An 18828-nucleotide genomic window follows, 5' to 3' on the forward strand; every position below is an offset into this window, starting at 1 on the left:
ATTCTAAACTCCATGAGGGTAGGGAATTTAATCTCTTTTATTTGATTTGATGCTTGCTATCCCAGCATCTAGAATAATGTCTATTGCAAGCGGGTTCTCAATAAATGTTGATTAAATGAACATATGTAGTGACTACTTTCTCTCCATTAGTAATTTTTACGTTAAAGTCTATTATGATTGATTTAATATAGTTTGACCAGCATTTTTGTGCTTTTATTTGTAATTCATGAAAGAATGACAAAGGATTATAAATGTCAGAAAAAAGCAAGCAAATTTGTCATTTTGTGCACAGAAATCCCAGATAATTAACATAAAAATTTGTTGAAACAGTAAGAGATTTCAGCAAGAAACAATGTTAACGTATGAAAACCAACAGCTTTCCTATACACATCTACACCGGGAGCCCCTGTCTCTACCCCCAGTAGAACCTCCACACTGGGCTCCAGGGGCGCTGGGACCAGGCCAGTGGCTGTAAAGGGTGGGGGTCCACTGGTTGAAAAATTATGAAATCATAATTTTACACCTATATAATTTCAATCCCAAATACTTCAGTCGTCACGCCTTCTTTTTTTTTTACAAAATAAATTTTCCTATATAACTCCAAAATTTTTTCACACTTCATCTAATTAAGAGTTATTTTAATATTTTCAATAACCAATCCATATTCAAGTTCCCCAAATTGTCTCTACACGACTTACGGAAAAAACGCTATTTCAATCAGGAGCCAATAGAGGACCACCTTTTGCATTTGGCGGCGGAAGTCACGTTTGATCCTCAAACTCTTCGGGCTCGGAGAGATCATTCCCCAGTCTCCTGAAAAGCGGAGGCGCCGAAAGAGTGACCCCAACAGTGACCGCCGGGGTCTATGGGAAATGTAGTCTTGCCTCCTTCTGGCTCCCCGCGCGGCACTCTGGGAAGGGGATTCCGGGCTCCCTCTGCGCATGTGCAGCCGTAGCCCCGCCTCCTTGCTCTTCTTCTCCGGACTTCTCGGGAGGCGTTAGGTACCTCAGAATCTCCTCAGAGAGTAGAGGGCGCGCCCGGGTTGAGAGTGAGGGGCAGCGCTGGGGGCGGGAGGTCTCGGGCCCCCGTCGCCCCCAGCGCCATGAATGCGCCCGGGCGGGTCCTCGGCGGGGCGGCCGGTGGGGGACCTCGGGCTCCCGGGGCGCAGGTGCGGCGGAGCCCGTCGGGAGCGGGGGCCGTGTGCCCGGCCCTCCTGCAGCCCGACCCGAGAGAAGCCCACGTCGGCGGCGGGAGGCCGGTTAAAACGCGGACGGGGCCCGAGTCTGCGGGGCAGCCGAGCTCCGGAGCCGGAAAGGCCCGGTCAGTCCCGGCTCTGTCACCTGTGAGCAGGGGCGACAGAAGGGCCTGGGTCAGCGTGCTCATGTGGTGTGGACGTGAGATTGATAGCGCCGTCTCACGGCGTCGTTTTGAGGTCCGTGTCATCGTTGTACAGTATTTAGACGAGGGCCGGGTAGGAAGCCCTGGGTAAGGGACAGCTGCTGCCATAGTTGGAAGTCAGTTTGTTGGTGTCGCTAGATGGCCTGATGTGCCCTCACGACCGCTTCCCCAGCAGCCGAGGCTCAGGTCGGTGGCCCGATGTGCTCGGTCAGGAGGTCGCAGCGCAGGATTTGGGTTCAAGGGCAGGTGGCTTCCCTTCAGTCTCAGGCTTTGTCTGATGTCACACCTGCCCAAGACTGGCACTGCGGCCTTCCCAGCTCTTAGGAACATGGCCTGTCCCCACATCCCCAGGGATGTAAGGGAAGGGATGTGGATGGAATCCCAACATGTGTCACATGTACCCTGGGGTTTCTAGTGTCTCTTCAGGTCCCTTGGGTCGGACAGAGGGGCCTGGCCCCTTCTGCACTGACGGGATGTCCTTCAAGTCTGATATTGTAGTGAATTTCAAGAGTCAGGCTTTGGCCCCTAAAATGAATTTGTTTCCCAGATCCACTTCCCAGTTTCCTTGAACAAAGCAACCCTTGTGAGGCAGGAAGCAGGGGCCTCTGTGCAGGAGTCTTACCTGGAGGAGAGCACCCCTCTGACCTTCGACCTCTCTCCAGAGCTTCAGAGCAGAAACAGAAGAGCCCAGAAAGAGCAGGTCCTAGATTTGCACGGTCAGGAGCCGTTCTGATCCCCTTGCCCAGAATGAGCCAGACTTGATGATGATGCCACCTTCAGGAGCCACCACACTGTGTGACAGTGGGAGGTTTGTTTATCCCTGAGTAGAGCAGGTGAGCTGGGGTGGCCCAGGGGCAGGCTGCTCAGGAAAGGCTGCTTTGTTGGGGAGCTTGTGAGGGCGAGGTCCGGGTGACAGGGACAACCAAGCAGAGGGAGGAGGTTCTGGCTCTGGTCCCCTTAAATGGCCCCCGCTCTTTACAGAGGCTGTGCTGCTGTCAGACGTGTCTGCCACCACATGTGACATTAGTGACATCATCCTGACCTCGCAGGATCCCAGAATAATGATTCTTGAAGGATTTTCCAAAGTCGTCTACTTGCAGCTCTCTTGAAAACTTTAAAGACATTGGGCCTGAAAGTTTCAGTGACTTGTCCAGGGAAACCCGGTTTATGACAGAGTCAGAAGGAAAACTGCAGTTTCCTCTCAGATAAGTCACCAAAAGCATCTTATCAAAGGGGCCTTCTGAGGAATACATCCCAGCTGAAACGAACAAAAGTTCCTGCCTTCAAGCATCCCATCTCTTTTACTAGGCTTCCCGTGGATTGTCTCTACCAGGGGGTAAATAATATTACTGAGAAAAATAGATAAATGATGCACAGTGAGTATTTAATGAAAGAGTAATGTCTTATCCTTTGGTGTAGTTTAATTCAACTCATCTTTTGTTTTTATTTCCTTGTGTTAGTCAGAAGGACACATGCGTTACTATTAAATCAATCAAGAAAAGTTTATGTTCACTCAGTAAAAAACTGCAGATGGTCATTGCAGAGTCACACAAAGACAGGTGGTGCCGCCTGTCCATGATCCTCCTCGTGCCTTTTCAAGGCCCAGAGGGCCCTGTGTCTGGGGGAGGATGATCCCCAGCTGGGGTGCTGAGATGTGGGGAGGTGACTCTAGGAGCTGTGGCAGGTCAAATCTCAGGACCCCTGTCTTCTTTCTGTCCCCTCAGCTGAGCCACAGTTCTCTACACTCGCCCAGGAGCAACAGAAAATGAACATCCCTCAGGTGAGCGCTTTCTTCATTCCCTACTTTGTATTGTAAGGGATTTATAGGTTTAGAAGGATCCATGCATGAAATGGAAAAAGGACAAATAGAAATAGATCAAGTCAATCTTGAGGGAAAATATACCCTGCATGACTGTTAACTATGTTTGCTGTCAGCTTTTGTAGGTGACCTTGTCAGGGTAAGTAGGTTCCCTCCAGGTACCAGTTTGCTGAGATCATGTTAGTCATGACTGTGCAATGCATTATATTGATTCCCTTTGTGTATCTATTGGAATAAAGCTATAGCTTATTTCCTTCCATCTGTAGATACTGTAAACAGTACAATGGATTTTCTAATATGAACTTGAATTCCTGTACAGACCCTAGTTGCTGTGTGGTTAGTTGCTTCTTACATATTTTCCTAGGGCTTTTTGCTAATACTATATTTAGGATTTTTATTTCTGTATCCACAGGTTGGATTAGACTATAATTTCTTGTTTCCCTGTCTAATCATGATATCGAGGTCATAGTCTCATAAAAGGAAATGGGGCACTTTCCTGCTCCTTTTCTTTTCTAATAATTTAGGTCAGAAAATTGTATTACATATAAATTTTGGCCTTACGAAGACTTTTGCTTGAAGATTTTGATTATTGAATTAATTTATTAGTCATAAGCCTATACTGAATTTGTATTTTTTGTTAGTATAACTTTTGTCATTACATTTTCAAAGAAAATTTTTCGTATTTTTAAGTTTTTAAATGTATTTTCATAAGCTTATTGATAGTATTTTCTTAGAATTTTCAATTAGAATTAATAATTGCCCTTTTTGTTCAGCTTTTAAATTTTATTTTAGTATAAAGCTGCTAATCAGAAAAGGACAGAATATGTTCTAGTTGGCACAATCTGAAACCTAGAATTTTTGAGTCTGAGGGTCTTCATATTACACTCTGGCAGTGGACTCTAAACATCGGGAGTAGAGGAACGTGCCCTTGCCATATTGTGCTCTCTAGCTCTGCATAGCCCCCTGTCAGCACCTTTTGCTGACAAGACTATCCTTTCTCCATTGAATTACCTTGACACCTCTGTGGGAAGTCAACCGGCAGTGTATGTATGGTCTGTCTCGGACTCTCTTCACTTCTGATGATCTGTGTTAGTCCTCTTGTTAATACCATGCTGTCTCGATGCGTGTCTGTGTAGAGGAAGTCTTGAAATCAGGTAATGTGAGTCTTCTGCCTTTGTTCTGTTTTTAAAATTGTTTTGGATATTCTAGGTCCTTTGCATCTTTATAGAAAGTTTTAAAAGTCAGCTTGTCTATCTCAAAAAAGCCTGCTGAGATTTTGATTTCTATTGCAGGATTCTATAGAATTTGTAGCATAGATCATTTGGGGGAGAATTAACATCTTGATCATAATGAGTCTTCCAGTTCATGAAAAATATCTCTCTCCATTTAGTTAGGTGATATGGAGGGTTTTGAGGGTTTGGGTTTTTATCCTTCTGAGTCAAAAGGATAGTTTTGACTTAGAGTTTAAAAGAATAACACTGTCTGCTGTTTGAAGATAGACTCTAGTGGGGCAGTGGTGGAAGCAGATACAGTGTTGGAGGCCATTTCTGTAATCCTAGCAAGAAATGGTGATCACAGGTGTTAGTTACTTTGAAGTGGTCAGGTTGTGGGTGTAATTGAGGGTAGAGCCAACAGTCTGAAACCGCTTGTTTCCTCCCCACAACCTTGCAAGTAGAGTGTGCATCAGACTTTGGGTTTTTACCAGTGTGAATTAGAACTGATCTCAGTTTAATTCTATACACTTTATTCTTCTCATGAGTGAGGCAGAACATTGTTTTTTGTTTGTAGTTCATGGTATTTCTTTGTTCTTGAGCTGTTTATCCCTTACCTGTTCTATTGATGTGCTGATTTTAATGACTGTATCCAGTATACCCTTACAGCCCTTTTTCTATGATATTAATTGCACAATTTTCCTACTGTTTTTTGTATTGTTACCTTGCTCAGGATTTTTTTTTGCCATAAAGGCATTTGATTTTTGTCAAATTTAGCAGTTTTTTTCTGATTCCTGGATTTTCAGTCAGAGTTGGACATTTCCCACTCTAGTGTTGTAAAATCATTGTTCTGTGTAGTCTTCTAGAATGTGATGTTATTTCTTGCATTTCATTTTATCCTGCTCTCTGGTGTGAGAAAGAGATCTGTCTTTTCCCAGGTGGCCTCCAGCTATCCCTGTGATATTAGTGTCCAGCCTTTCCTCACTCATTTGAATGACGTCACCTGTATTCAGATAGGAAGTTTACTCTGTTAACCGTTCTCACCACACACTTTATTCCGGCTCTTGTTCGCTTGAAGCTTGGATGTCGTTCTGGCTCTCATCAGTGCCCTGCTCCTCTGCCCACTTCTCTGTTTGCATTAGATTGTGGGCTAAATTGTCCTGGCTTTCTTATTCAATACGACCTTACCCTCTGTCTTCCAGAGTTTGTTCAAATTTTCGGGCCTTCTGCTGCAACGTTTCTCTGTAATCCTTTTCTGTCATACTTTCATAGTAAGTTTGTATTTTATCCGAGTGTGGTTTTGGAGGCAGGGGATGTAAATGTGTGTGCTCCATCTATTCCCTTGAACTAGGGGAATCATTTATGCTTCTAATTCTCTCTTCTCTTAATTTCCAGTAATCTAATATTTCTGATTTCTCTTTCCAACATTTAGAGATTCTGTGGCCTATTCTTTTTTTAATTGCCTGTTAAATTTTGCTATCTCCGTGAATTCTGTACTTGGTCCTTTTCTCTCCTCAGTTTCTGTGTCCTTTCTGAACCAGCCCTTTTTGTCTGGTGACTTCAATTACCATCTTAATGACTAATGTCTTCTAAATCCTTATTTTCATTTTAGACTTCCCTCTCTGTTCCAAAATCATGCAAAAACAGCAAAATAAATAATTCTATCTGTACATTCCACAGCCATTTTGAGAGCAAATGAAAAACATTTGCTTCACTATGACCCAACCTCTGCCTCTTATTTATTCTTCCAGTCTCTATGTAGCATCTACCCAGTTGCCTGTGCAACTCTGTGTGTAGCTGCACAAGAAAATTTTGTTTCAGGAAGCAGATTTGTTTCCTATAAGGATTAGTTTCTTATCCTTTATCTTTGTAACTTTGCCTTAATATAGATTATCTCTTAAATTAGATCTTTTGTTTTGCTGCTTAAGACATTGTTCACTATTCACATAGAGCAATATAAATAATCCTAACGGGTCAGTTTTGCTCCCCAGGAGACATTTGGCAGTGTTGGGAGATATTTTTGATTGTCACAGCTGGGGATGGTACTGAAATCTAATCAATAGGAGACAGGGATAAACATCCTAAAGTACACAGGACAGTCTTCCACAAAAATAACATTATATGGTCCACAGTGTTGGTAGTGCCATGTTGAAGAAACCCTGTTCTAGAGCATTGCTCCTGAAATATAAATCTGGTGGTATGTAATACCTCCCTGGTCTTACATGTATCTCATTGATTCGCTGTTGCCACAGCAGAGATCTCCATGCTGGGGTGTATGCTCTGCAGAGTGCTCAACATAATCCATGGTGTATGGGAAATGTATACAGGAATCCTATTTGTAATAACTTTACCTCAAAAAATAAGACACTAAGCTTTCTCATTATATTAAGTGACAATATATGTGTACAAATTAAAAATAAATATAAGTAAATCAGAGCATGAGAATAATATTTTTTACTAGTTGTGTACATATCCTCAAAGTATAAAACAGGATTAGGGCTGTGATAGTCATCCTTTATAATACTTTGTTTTAGACTTTGAACAGTAAACAGTAAGACTCAGTTTCCAAAAGTAGTCCATGTCCCTGACTCTGGACATTGATTAGAAATGTGCTGTTGCAGGTATCAGTGTCATTCAAGGACGTGACTGTGGAGTTCACCCAGGAGGAGTGGCGGCAGATGGACTCCACACAGAGGACCCTGTACAGAGATGTGATGCTGGAGAACTACAGCCACCTGGTCTCCGTGGGTGAGCAGACCTTACCATGTGACTCCATTTAGACTGCAAATTCTGTTTTTCCTTTTTTCTTTTTTAACTGTTAATCACTTTTGTTGAGGTATACTTAACAGAAAACAAAACGCAGCACTTTTCAGTGTACAAGTGAGTGAGTATTGAAAAATAATACAATAGATGACCATCATCAAAATCATGATTTGGAATGTTTCCATCATCCCCAAAAGATCCTTGTCCCCCTTTGCAGTGAGTCCCCTCCCTCCACCCCTACCTCTCAGACCCCTCAGAGCAGTCACTGGTCTGCCCTCTATTGCAGTAGTTTTGCCTTTTCTCAACTTTCATATAAATGGAATCATAAAGTATAGACTGTCTTTTGTCTGGCTTGTTTCACTTAGTGGAATGCTTTTGAGACTCGTGATATATGTGTATTACTAGTTTATTCTTTCTGTCCTGAGTAGTGTTCCTTTCTGTGCATAAACCAGTTTGCTATCCTTTCAGTTGATGGACACATGGGTTTTTTTCCACTTTGGGGAGATTATGAGTAAAGCCACTATGAACATTCACATACAAGTCTTTATGTCGACGTAGTTTCATTTCTCTTGTATAAGTACCTGGGAGTGAGCTTGCTGGGTCTTCTGGTAAGTTTATGTGTAACGGCATAAGAAGCTGCCAAATGTGTCCAAGCTGGCTCTACTGTTTTTCATGCCCATAAGCAATGTCTGAGAATTCTCATTGCTCTCCGGTTACCAATATTTGGTTTGGCAAGTCTATTTTTAACCATTCTAATTGGTGTCTAGTTGTATCTTACTGAGTTTTAATTTGCATTTCTCTGATGACTAATACTGTTGAACCTCTTTTTATGTTTTTTAACCATTCATAATCTCCTTTAATGAAGCGTATGCTCAGATATTTAGCCCATTTTTTGTTTAGTTGCGTTTTTTGTTTTTTTGGTCTTATTTTTGAATTGAAGAAGTTTAGACCTTTAGCAAATATGTTTTGCAAACATTTCTCCTCCTTTTTAAGAAGAAAATGTTTTCAGATTGCCTCTGGTTTTTACATATACTTTTAAAAAAACTTTTTATGACATAATTATAGATTTACAGGAGTTAGCACAGTTGTATTCTTCACAAGTTTCCTTCAATGGTTATGTCTTACATAACCATAATATAGTCTCAACACTAGTAAACAGATACTGGTACAATACGTGTGAGTATTTCTGTGCCATTTTATCACATATGGAAATTTGTGTAATCACCACCACAATCAAGATACAGAACTTTATTTTTTGATTTTTATTCTTTTTTATTGCGGTAACTGATTTATAACATTATATAAATTTCAGGTGTACATCGTTATATATTTCGATTTCTCTGTACATTACAACATGTTCACCACCCAAAGTCTAATTATAATCCATCACCACACACATGTGCCTAATCATCCCTTTTGCCCTCCACCCTCCCCCCTTCCCCTCTGATAACCACTAATCCAACCTCTGTTTCTATGTGTGTGTTTTTCGATGTTTTTATCTTCTACTTATGAGTGGAATCATAAGTGGGATCACTCATGAGTGGGATCAACGGTGTTTGACTTTCTCTCTCTGACTTACTTCACTTAGCATAATGTCCTCAAGGTCCATCCATGGTGTCACAAATGGCCAGATGTCATGGTTTCGTATGGCTGAGTAGTATTCCATTGCGTGTATAGACCACATCTTCTTTATCCATTCATCCCTTGATGGGCACCTAGGTTGCTTCCAAGTCTGGGCTATTGTGAATAATGCTGTGATGAACATAGGGGTGCATGTAACTTTATGCATTCACGTTTTCATGTTCTTTGGATAAATACCCAGCAGTGTAATAGGTGGATCATCTGGTGGATCTATTTTTCATTTTTTGAGGAGTCTCCATGCTGTTTTTCATAGTGGCTGCACCAATTTGCAGTCCCACCAGCAGTGTATGGGGGTTCCCTTCTCTCCACATCCTCTCCAACACTTGTTGTTTCCTGTCTTGTTAATTATAGCCATTACAGTGGGAGTGAGGTGATATCTCATTGTAATTTTGATTTGCATTCCCCTGATAGTTAGTGATATGCCTGTTTCTCTTCCTGTGCCTGTTGAACATCTGTATATCTTCTTTGGAGAAGCGTCTCTTCAGATCTTTTGCCCATTTTTCATTTGGGTTGTTAGTTTTGTTGTTGAGATGTATGAGTTCTTTATATATTTTGGATGTTAACCCCTTATCAGATGTATGGTTTGCAAATGTCTTCTCCCAATTGTTAGGTTGTCTTTTCATTTTGTTGATTGTTTCCTTTGCTGTGCAGAAGCTTTTTAGTTTGATGTAGTCCCATTTGTCTATTTTTTCTGTTCTTTGACTTGCCCGGTCAGACATGGTACTTGAAAATATGCTGCTAAGATCAGTGTCGAAGAGCGTACTGCCTATGTTTTCTTCTAGAATTTTCATGGTTTCGGGTCTTACATTCAAGTCTTTAATCCATTTTGAGTTAATATTTGTATGTGGTATAAGATAATGGTCTGCTTTCATCCTTTTGCATGTGGCTATCCAGTTTTCCCAACACCAAAAAGTTATTGAAGAGACTTTCCTTTCTGTTGTATTGTTCTTGGGTCCATTGTTGAAAATTAGCTGTCCATAAACGTGTGGGTTTATTTCTGGGCTCTCAATTCTGTTCCATTGATCTGTGTGTCTGTTTTTGTGCCAGTACCATGCCCTTTTGGTTACTATAGCTTCGTAGTATATTTTGAAGTCAGGGAGTGTGATACCTCCAGGTTTGTTCTTTTTCCTCAGAGTTCTTTTGGCTATTCGGGGTCTGTGGTTGTTGCATATAAATTTTAGAATTCCTTGCTGTATTTCTGTGAAAAAGTTGTTGAAACTTTGATCGGAATTGTCTCGAATCTATAGATTGGTTTAGGAAGTATCGACGTTTTAACTACGTTAATTCTTCCAATCTGAGAATCTGGAATATCTTTCCATTTCTTTGTGTCTTCAGTTTCTTTCAACAATGTTTTATAATTTTTGGTGTACAGATCTTTCACCTCTTTGGTTAAGTTTATTCCTAGGTATTTTATTATTTTTGTTGTGGTTGTAAATTGGGTTATATTCTTAATTTCTGTTTCTGCTACTTTGTTGTTACTATATAGAAACGCAACTGATTTTTGTATGTTGATTTTGTATCCTGCGACTTGACTGTATTCATTTATTATTTCTAAAAGGTTTTTAGTGGATTCTTTAGGGTTTTCTATATAGAAAATCATGTCATCTGCAAATAGTGACAGTTTCACTTCTTCCTTTCCAATTTGAATCCCTTTTGTTTCTTTTTCTTGCCTGATTGCTCTGTCTGAGACTTCCAATACTATGTTAAATAAGGTTGGTGAAAGTGGGCATCCTTGTCTGGTTCCTGTTCTTGGAGGAAGGGCTTTCAGTTTTTCTCCATTGAGAATGATATTAGCTGTGGGTTTGTCATATATGGCCTTTATTATGTGGAAATACTTTCCTTCTATACCCATTTTATTCAGAGTTTTGATAAATGGATGCTGTGTCTTGTCAAATGCTTTCTCTGCATCTATTGAGATGATCATGTGATTTTTATGCTTCATTTTGTTAATGTGGTATATATCACATTGATTGATTTGCAGATGTTGAACCACCTCTGCATCCCTGGGGAAAAAAAACTCACTTGATCTTGGTATATGATCTTTTTAATGTATTGTTGTATTCAATTTGCTAGTATTTTGTTGAAGATTTTTGCATCAATGTTCATCAGTGATATTGGCCTGTAATTTTACTTTTTTTGTGTTGTCCTTTTCTGGTTTTGGTATCAGGATAATGTTGGCTTCGTAGAATGAGTTAGGAAACCTCCCCTCCTCTTCAATTTTTGGAAGAGTTTGAGAAGGATAGGTATTAAGTCTTCTTTGAATGTTTGGTAGAATTCACCAAGGAAGCCATCTGGTCCATACAGAAATATTGTATCACCACAAAGGTTTCTCTCCTGCTGCTGCTTTGTAGTCACAACCATTCCCTCTCCCACGCCACCGCTAATCTCTGCCCACTACTAATCTGCTCTTCATCTCTATAATTTTGCCATTTCAGGAGTGTTATATCAATGGAATCATTCCGTGTTTGATGTGAGATTGAGATCAGTCCAAGTTGTAGTGTGTATCAATCGTTTATTTCTTTTATTACTACATAGTGTTCCACTGTGTGAATGTATTCTAGTTTGTTCAGCCATTCGTCTACTGAAGGACATTTTGGTTGTTTCTAATCTTGGGCTATTATAAATAAAGCTGCTGTAAGCATCCATGTTCAAGTTTTTGTGTGAACATAAATTATTATTTCTCTGGGATAAATGCCTAGGAGTGTGATTTGGGTTGTATGTTAAGTATATATTTTGTTTTTTTAAGAAACTGCCAAAGTATTTTCCAAAATTGCTGTAACATTTTGTGCCAGCAGTGTATGAGAAATCCAGTTACTTCCTATGTATTAGTGGTTGTAATAGTACAGTGATATTTCATCATGGTCTTAATTTGTATTTGCTTAGTGGATAGTGATATTTCTCTTTTCTTGTATTTATGTACCATCTATATATCCTTAGACAGTAATATATCTGTTCATGACTTTTATGCATTTTCCCCATATTTATTGATGTATAATGACAATTAAAAATTGTATACATTTAAGATGTACAACTTGTTTTGATACACATATATACATTATGAATTAATTGCCACAGTCAAAGCTAATTAACATATCCATCACCTGACGTAGTTACCTTTTTTTTCCTCTGTGGAGAGAACACAAGATCTGCCCTGTTGGCAAATTTCAGGAATAAAAAACAGTATGATTTCACTCATGTGGTTGATAAAACAACAATAACAAACACATAGATACAGAGCACAGATTGGTGGTTACCAGAGGAGAAATGGGCTGGGATGGAGCAAAAGGGGTAAAGGGGGACATTTGGCTTCCTTTGAGAAATGTATGGTGACAGATGGAAATTAGACTTTTGGTGGTGAGGGCAATGTAGTCTATATAGAAGTCAAAATATTATGTTGTACATCTGAAATGTATATAATGTTATAAACCAATGTTTCCCGAGTACAAAAATAAAAATAAAAAAGAATACAATGGTGTATTGTTAGCTATATCATATTGCTGTGTATTAGATCTCCACAGCTTATTCATCTTGCATAACTGAACTTTGTACTTCTTGACCAACATCTCCCCATTTCCCAACTTCTGAGTCCCTGGAAGCCATGATTCTACTCTCATTTCCATGAGTTTGACTGTTTTAGATTCCACTGAGAACATACAATATTTGTCTTTCTGTGTCTGGCTTATTTCATGTAGGATACTGCCCTCAAGATTTATCTATGTTGGGGCAAACATCAGGTTTTCCTTCCCTTTTTTGTCTGGTTAATATTCCATTGTATAGTTTACATAGCACATCTTCTTTAGTCATTCATCCATCAACAGATATTTAGATTGTTTCTATATCTTGGCCATTATGAATAATGCTGCAGTGAACATGGCAGTGTGGATCTCTCTTTGATTTAATTTCCTTTTGATATATACCTAGAAGTGAGATTGCTGGATCATAGAGTACTTTTATTTATAGTTTTTTGAGGAACCGCCATACTGTTTTCGACATTGGTTCTACCAGTGTACATTCCCATTAACAGTGTACAAAGTTTCTGTTTTCTCCAACTCCTTACCAACACTTGTTATCTTTTGTATTTTTGGTAATCACCTTTCTCTAACAGGTGTGTCATTGTGGTTTTGATTTACATTTCCCTGATGATCAGTGATGTTGAACACATTTTCTTATACTTGTTGGCTATGTCTATGGCTTCCTTTGAGAAATGTCAACTCAGGTCCCTTGCCCAATTTTTTTAATCTGGTTATTTGCTTTTTTGCCATTGAGTTGTACAACTTCTTTATATATTTCAGATCTTTGCCCCTTATAATTATTATTATAATTTGCAAATATTTTCTCCCATTCCACAGGTTCCCTTTTCACTCCGATTGTTTCCTTTGCTCTCCAGAAATTTTTTCATTTGATACAATCTCTCACGTCTGTTTTTGCTTTTGTTGCCTCTGCTTTTTGTGTCATATCCAAAAAACCATTGCCAAAACTGATGTCAAGGAGTTTTTTCCCCTATGTTTTCCTCTAGGAGTTTTATGATTTTGGTCTTAAATACATTTAAGTCTTTAATCCATTTTGAGTTGATTTTTTTATATAGTTTGAGATAAAAATCCAATTTCATTCTTCTGATGTGGATATCTAGTTTTCTCAGCACCATTTATTGAAGAGACTGACCTTTCCCCATTGTATGTTCTTGGCACCCTTGTCAAAGACCAGTTGACCATAGATCTGTGGATATATTTCTGGGCTTTCTGTACTGTTCCATTGGTCTATATGCCTGTCTTTATGCCAGTACCATACTGTTTCGTTATACTATAGCATTGTAATACATTTTAAAGTCAGGAAGTGTGATGCCTCCAGCATCGTTCTTATTTCTCAAGATTGCTTTGGCTATCCAGGATCTTTTGTTGTTCCATATGAATATTAGGATAGTTGTTTCTATCTCTGCAAAGAATGCCATTGGGATTTTGATAGGAATTGCATTGAATCTGCAGATCACTTTGGGTAGTATGGACATTTTAACAGTATTAATTCTTCAATCCGTGATGTCTTTCCATTAATCTGTGTCTTCTTTAATTTCTTTTTTTTTAATTTTATTTTTGTATTTTTTTAAAGAGTGGTACCTGAGCTAACAACTGTTGCCAATCTTTTTTTTTTTCTGCTTTTATCTCCCCAAATTCCCCCAGTACATAGTTGTATATTATAGTTGTGGTCCTTCTAGTTGTGGCATGTGGGAAACCACCTCAGCATGGCCTGACAAGCGGTGCCACATCCACACCCTGGATCCGAACCGCCGAAACCCTGGGATGCCGAAGTGGAGCACGCAAACTTAACCACTTGACCATGGGGCCGGCCCCTTCTTTAATTTCTCTCATCACTCTTTTATAATATGTGTGTGCTAATCTTCCACCTTTTTGTTTATTTCTAAATGTTTTTAAATTTCATTTTCAGATAGTTTGTTGTTAGTAGTAGAAACAACTGATTTTTCTATGTTGGCTTTGTGTCCTCCAACTTTACTAAATTTGTTTATTAGTTCTAACAATTTTTTTGTTGAGTCTTTGGGGCTTTCTACATATAGGATTATGTCTTCTGCAAACAGAGATAATTTTACTACTTCCTTTCAGATTTAGATCACATTTATTTCTTTTTCTTGTCTAATTGACGCAGATAGAACTTCAATACTATGTTGAAAAGAAGTAGTGAGAGTGGGCATCCTTGCCTTATAGTGCATCTTAGAGGGAACTCTTTCAATTTTTCCCCATTGATTGTGATGTTAGCTGTGGGCTTTTCATATATGGCCTTTATTGTGTTAAGGAAATTTCCTTCTGTATTTATTTTGCTGAGAATTTTAATAATGAATGGATGTTGAACTTTGTCAAATGGTTTTTCTCTGTCTTTTGAGCTAATCTTGTGTTTTTTTTCTTTTCATTTATCTGTGTGGTGTATCACGTAGATTGATTTTCATATAATTAAACACCTTGTATGGCAGGGATAAATTCACTTGTTCACCGTATATGCATATCTCAGAGATATTGGGGATTTGGTTCCAGACTCCCACAATAAAGCTAATTTCTCAATAAAGCAAGTCACACAGATTTTTAGGTTTCCCAGTACATATAAAAGTTATGTTTATACTATGCTGTAGTCCATTAAGTGTGCGATAGCTTTATGTCTAAAAAAACAAAGTACATACCTTAATTTAAAAAATGCTTTATTGCTAAAAAATGCTAACCATCATCTGAGCCTTCTGTGAGTCATCATCTTTTTGTTGGTGGAGGGTATTGTAAAAAAAAAAGGCAGTATGTGCGAAGCACAGTAAAGTGAGGAATGCCTGTATAAGATCCTTTTAAATGTACTGTTAAATTCAGTTGGCTAGTTTTTTTGAGAACTTTTGAATCTATGTTCATCTGGGATATTGGCCTGTAGTTTTCTTCTGATGTCTTTCTCTGATTTTAGAATCAGGGTAATGCCGACCTCATAAAATGAGTTTGGAAGTGTTCCCTCTTCCATTTTTGGGGAGAGTTTAGGAAGGATTGGTATTAATTCTTTGGTAGAATTCTACCATGAGGCCATCTGGTGCTGGGCTTTTCTTTGCAGATTTTCGATTACTGTTTCAGTCCCCTTATTTGTTATAGGTCTGTTCAAGTTTGCTATTTCTTCTTGATTCAGTTTTGATAGGTTGTATATTTTTAGGAATTTATCCATTTCCTCTAGGTTATCCAATTTGCATAGTCGTTCATAATAATCCCATATGATCCTTCTTATTTCTGAGGCATCTATTGTAATATCTCCTTTTTTTGTTTTTGACTTTATTTGAATCTTCTCTCTTTTTTCTTAGTCTACCCTAAGAATTTGTTCATTTTATTTTTTCAAAAAGCCAGCTTTTAGTTTTGCTGATTTTTCTATTCTTTTCTCCATTTGATTTATTTCTGCTCTAATCTTTATTATTTCCTTCTTTCTGCTAATTTTGGGCTCAGTTGGTTCTTCCTTTTCTAGTTCTTGAGATGTAAAGTTAGTTTGTTTATTTAATATTCTTTTTTAATGTAGGCCTTATTACTATAAACTTCCCTCTTGGTACTGTTTTTGCTGCATCTCCTAAGTTTCAGTATGTTGTATTTTTGGTTTTACTTGTCTCAAGATACATTTGAATTCCCTTTTTGACCCAATGTTTGTCCAAGAGTGTTGTTCATTTTTCACATATTTGTGAATTTTTCTGTTTTCTTGCTGTTGTTGATTTCTAACTTAGAAAAGATGCTTGGAATGATTTCAGTCTTCTTAAATTTGTTGACACTTTTTCTGTGACCTAACATATGATCTGTCCTAGAGAATGATCTGTGTGAGCTTGAGAAGAATGTATTTTCTTCTATTTGATGGAAGGTTCCATATATGTCTGTTAGATCCATTTGGTCTATAGTGTTGTTCAAGTCAGCTGTTTCCTTATTGATTTTATGTCTGGATTTTCTATCCATTATTTTAAGTGGAGTATTGAAGTTGCCTACTTTTTGTTGCTATCAGTTTCTCCCTTCAGATACGTCAATATTTATATATTTATATACACACACACTCTGATGTTGGGTGTGTTTATATTTATAATTGTTATATCTTCCTATAGAATTGAGCCTTTTATCATTATATAATGACCTTTGTCTCTAGAGACGGTTTTTGATTTAATGTCTGTTTTGTTGAGTATAAGTATAGTCATCCCTGCTTTCTTTTGGTTACAATTTGTGTGGAATATCTTTTTCCATGCCTTCTGTTTCAGTGTATGTGTGTCTTTAAATTTAAAATAAGTCTCTTGTAAACAGCATATCTCTGGATCTTTGTTTTTTTCCATTTGGCTGCTCTGTGCCTTTTGATTTGGGAGTTTAATCTATTTACATTTAAAGTAATTATTGATAGGTAAGGACATACTGTTGCCATGTTGTTAATTGTTTTTTGTCTGTTTTGCAGTTGTTTTGTCCCTCTCTTCCTGTCTTGCTGTCTTCCTTTATTATTTAATTATTTTTATAATGATTTACTTTGATTCTTTCTTTTTATCTTTTGTGCATCTATTATAGATATATTGTTTGTAGTTAACTTGGCACTTGCATAAAAAATCATACAGTTATAACTATCTAAGTTGGTAACCTCAGTTGCACACAAGAACTCTACACTTTTACTCTTCCCCTCACATTCTATGTTCTTGTAGTCCAAGTTTGCTTCTTTTTATATTATCTATCTATTAACAAATTTTTATCTTTTAATTTTGATTTTTGGGGTTAAAAGTAATTTACATGCCACCATTACAGAATTACATTATTCTGTTTGTCTATTTACCTTTATTAGTGAAATATATGCTTTCATACACTTTCTTGTTGCTGTTTAATGTGTTTTCATTTTGATTTGAAGAACTCCCTTGATTAAGCATTTCTTGTAAGGAAGATCTAGTGGTAACAAACTCCCTCGGTTTTTGTCTGTCTGGAAAAGACTTTATCTCTTCTTCGTTTGTAAAGGATAATTTTGCCAGGCATAGTATTCTTGGTTGGCAAGTTTTTTCTTTGACTGTTTTGAATATATTGTCCTACTCTCTCTTAGCCTACAAGGTTCTTGCTGAGAAATCTGCTAGTAGTCTTATGGGGGTTCCCTTCTTTGTGATGAGTCACTTTTCACTTGCTGCTTTCAAAAATTCTATTTGTACATGACTTTTGATAGTTTGATAATAGTGTGTCTCAATGTGCTCTTCTTTAGGTTGATCTTATTCGGGGTCCTTTGGGCTTCACGAGTCTGGATGTCATTTCCCTCCCAAGATTTGAGAAGTTTTTAGCCACGAATTCTTTAAATAAACTTTCTACCCTTTTTTCTCTCTCTTCTCCTGAGACTCATAGAATGTGTGTATTAATTCTTTCATCAGTAACCCATAAATCTCAAAGGTGGAGTGACATCAGCAACATGGCAGCATGAGCTCACCTGGGACTTTCTCCCCTCCAAATTACAACCAAAAAGAGCAACTGTTTTCCAACCAAAAAAAAAATCCTAATAACAGAAATCATTGTAAACCCACAGCAGCCAGGCAGTGGGGGGTGGAGAGGCTGGAGCCACCCTCGGAGGAGCTGGAACGTGGTAGGAGAGAACTTTACTCCCTCCCCTGGAGACTGGGATTGCTGCCACGCGTGAGGGAAGGAGTGAGGGAGGGGCTGCGTGTCCAGGGATCATCCAGGACTCCCACCTCCCGTGCAGCAGAAACCCTCTAATGGGGGAAGGCTTTTGCGTGGGGGGACCCCATCAAGCCAGGGCCCTAGGAAACCAGAGAGTGAGAGCTGATCGGAGTCCAGGTCTGCGTGCAAGAGAAAATGCCCCTCCTACCCAACTCAAGCTGCACACCACCATGGCAGCTGAAGGCGGAGGGCTCAGAACGCGTGGCTCTAGACCCCCATCTAGGGCAACAGACTGTAACTGCAACCAAATAATAGTATCATGCACAAAAACCGCTCCTCTACCATCCAGCAATTTGTAAAAGCTCCAGTCCACAAGGAAAACAATAAAAACACAGAATTAAATCCTGATGACTTGCAAATAGGTAAACTAAGTGAAGATGAGTTCAAAATAGCTATCATCAAAATACTCAATGAGGTAAAGGGAAATACAGAGAAACAAGTCAACGAGTTCTGGAGTTACTTTACAAAAGAGATTGAAACTGTAAAGAAGAATCAATCAAAAATACTAGAGATGAAAAATACAATGGCTCAGATAAAAGAGAATACGGATTCCCTGAATGCCCGTGTAGACACCATAGAGGAGAAAATTAGCATAATCAAAGATAGACAGGCTGAATGGCTCCAGACAGAGGAAGAAAGAGAACTAAGAATTAAAAAAACTGAAGAAAATCTCCGAGAAATAGCTGACTCAATGAGAGAATGCAACTTAAGAATAATCAGAATTCCTGAGGACGTGGAAAAGGAAAATGGAGCAGAAAGTGTGCTCAATGAAATAATAGAAGAGAACTTCCCAAGTCTAGGGATTGAGAGAGAA

At 38.7% G+C, this 18828-nt stretch overlaps 1 protein-coding gene and 1 long non-coding RNA gene across 8 annotated transcripts in view; one reads left to right on the top strand and one right to left on the bottom strand.

The window, feature by feature from the left end:
* The window catches only part of LOC103542166 (uncharacterized), a 31942-nt gene extending 31030 nt beyond the window's left edge, over nt 1–912 (bottom strand). The window contains exon 1 of the long non-coding RNA XR_542647.2: nt 699–912. This is a non-coding gene — a long non-coding RNA (uncharacterized lncRNA). The remainder of the gene's footprint in view (nt 1–698) is intronic.
* The window catches only part of ZNF782 (zinc finger protein 782), a 64914-nt gene continuing 46986 nt past the window's right edge, over nt 901–18828 (top strand). Inside the window, exons 1-5 of one of the 7 annotated variants that reach the window (XM_070589842.1) lie at nt 942–1001; nt 2061–2206; nt 2380–2734; nt 3123–3178; nt 7050–7176. In XM_070589842.1, the coding sequence (XP_070445943.1) occupies nt 3164–3178; nt 7050–7176 (142 nt within the window). In that variant the 5' untranslated portion in view covers nt 942–1001; nt 2061–2206; nt 2380–2734; nt 3123–3163. Of the gene's footprint in view, nt 1321–1443; nt 1585–2060; nt 2207–2379; nt 2775–3122; nt 3179–7049; nt 7177–18828 lie in introns of those variants that run through there. The other 6 variants (XM_070589840.1, XM_070589841.1, XM_070589838.1 and 3 more) reach the window with 6 other exon arrangements.

This window comes from Equus przewalskii, chromosome 22 (genome assembly GCF_037783145.1).
Source record: "Equus przewalskii isolate Varuska chromosome 22, EquPr2, whole genome shotgun sequence".
NCBI lineage: Eukaryota > Metazoa > Chordata > Mammalia > Perissodactyla > Equidae > Equus > Equus przewalskii.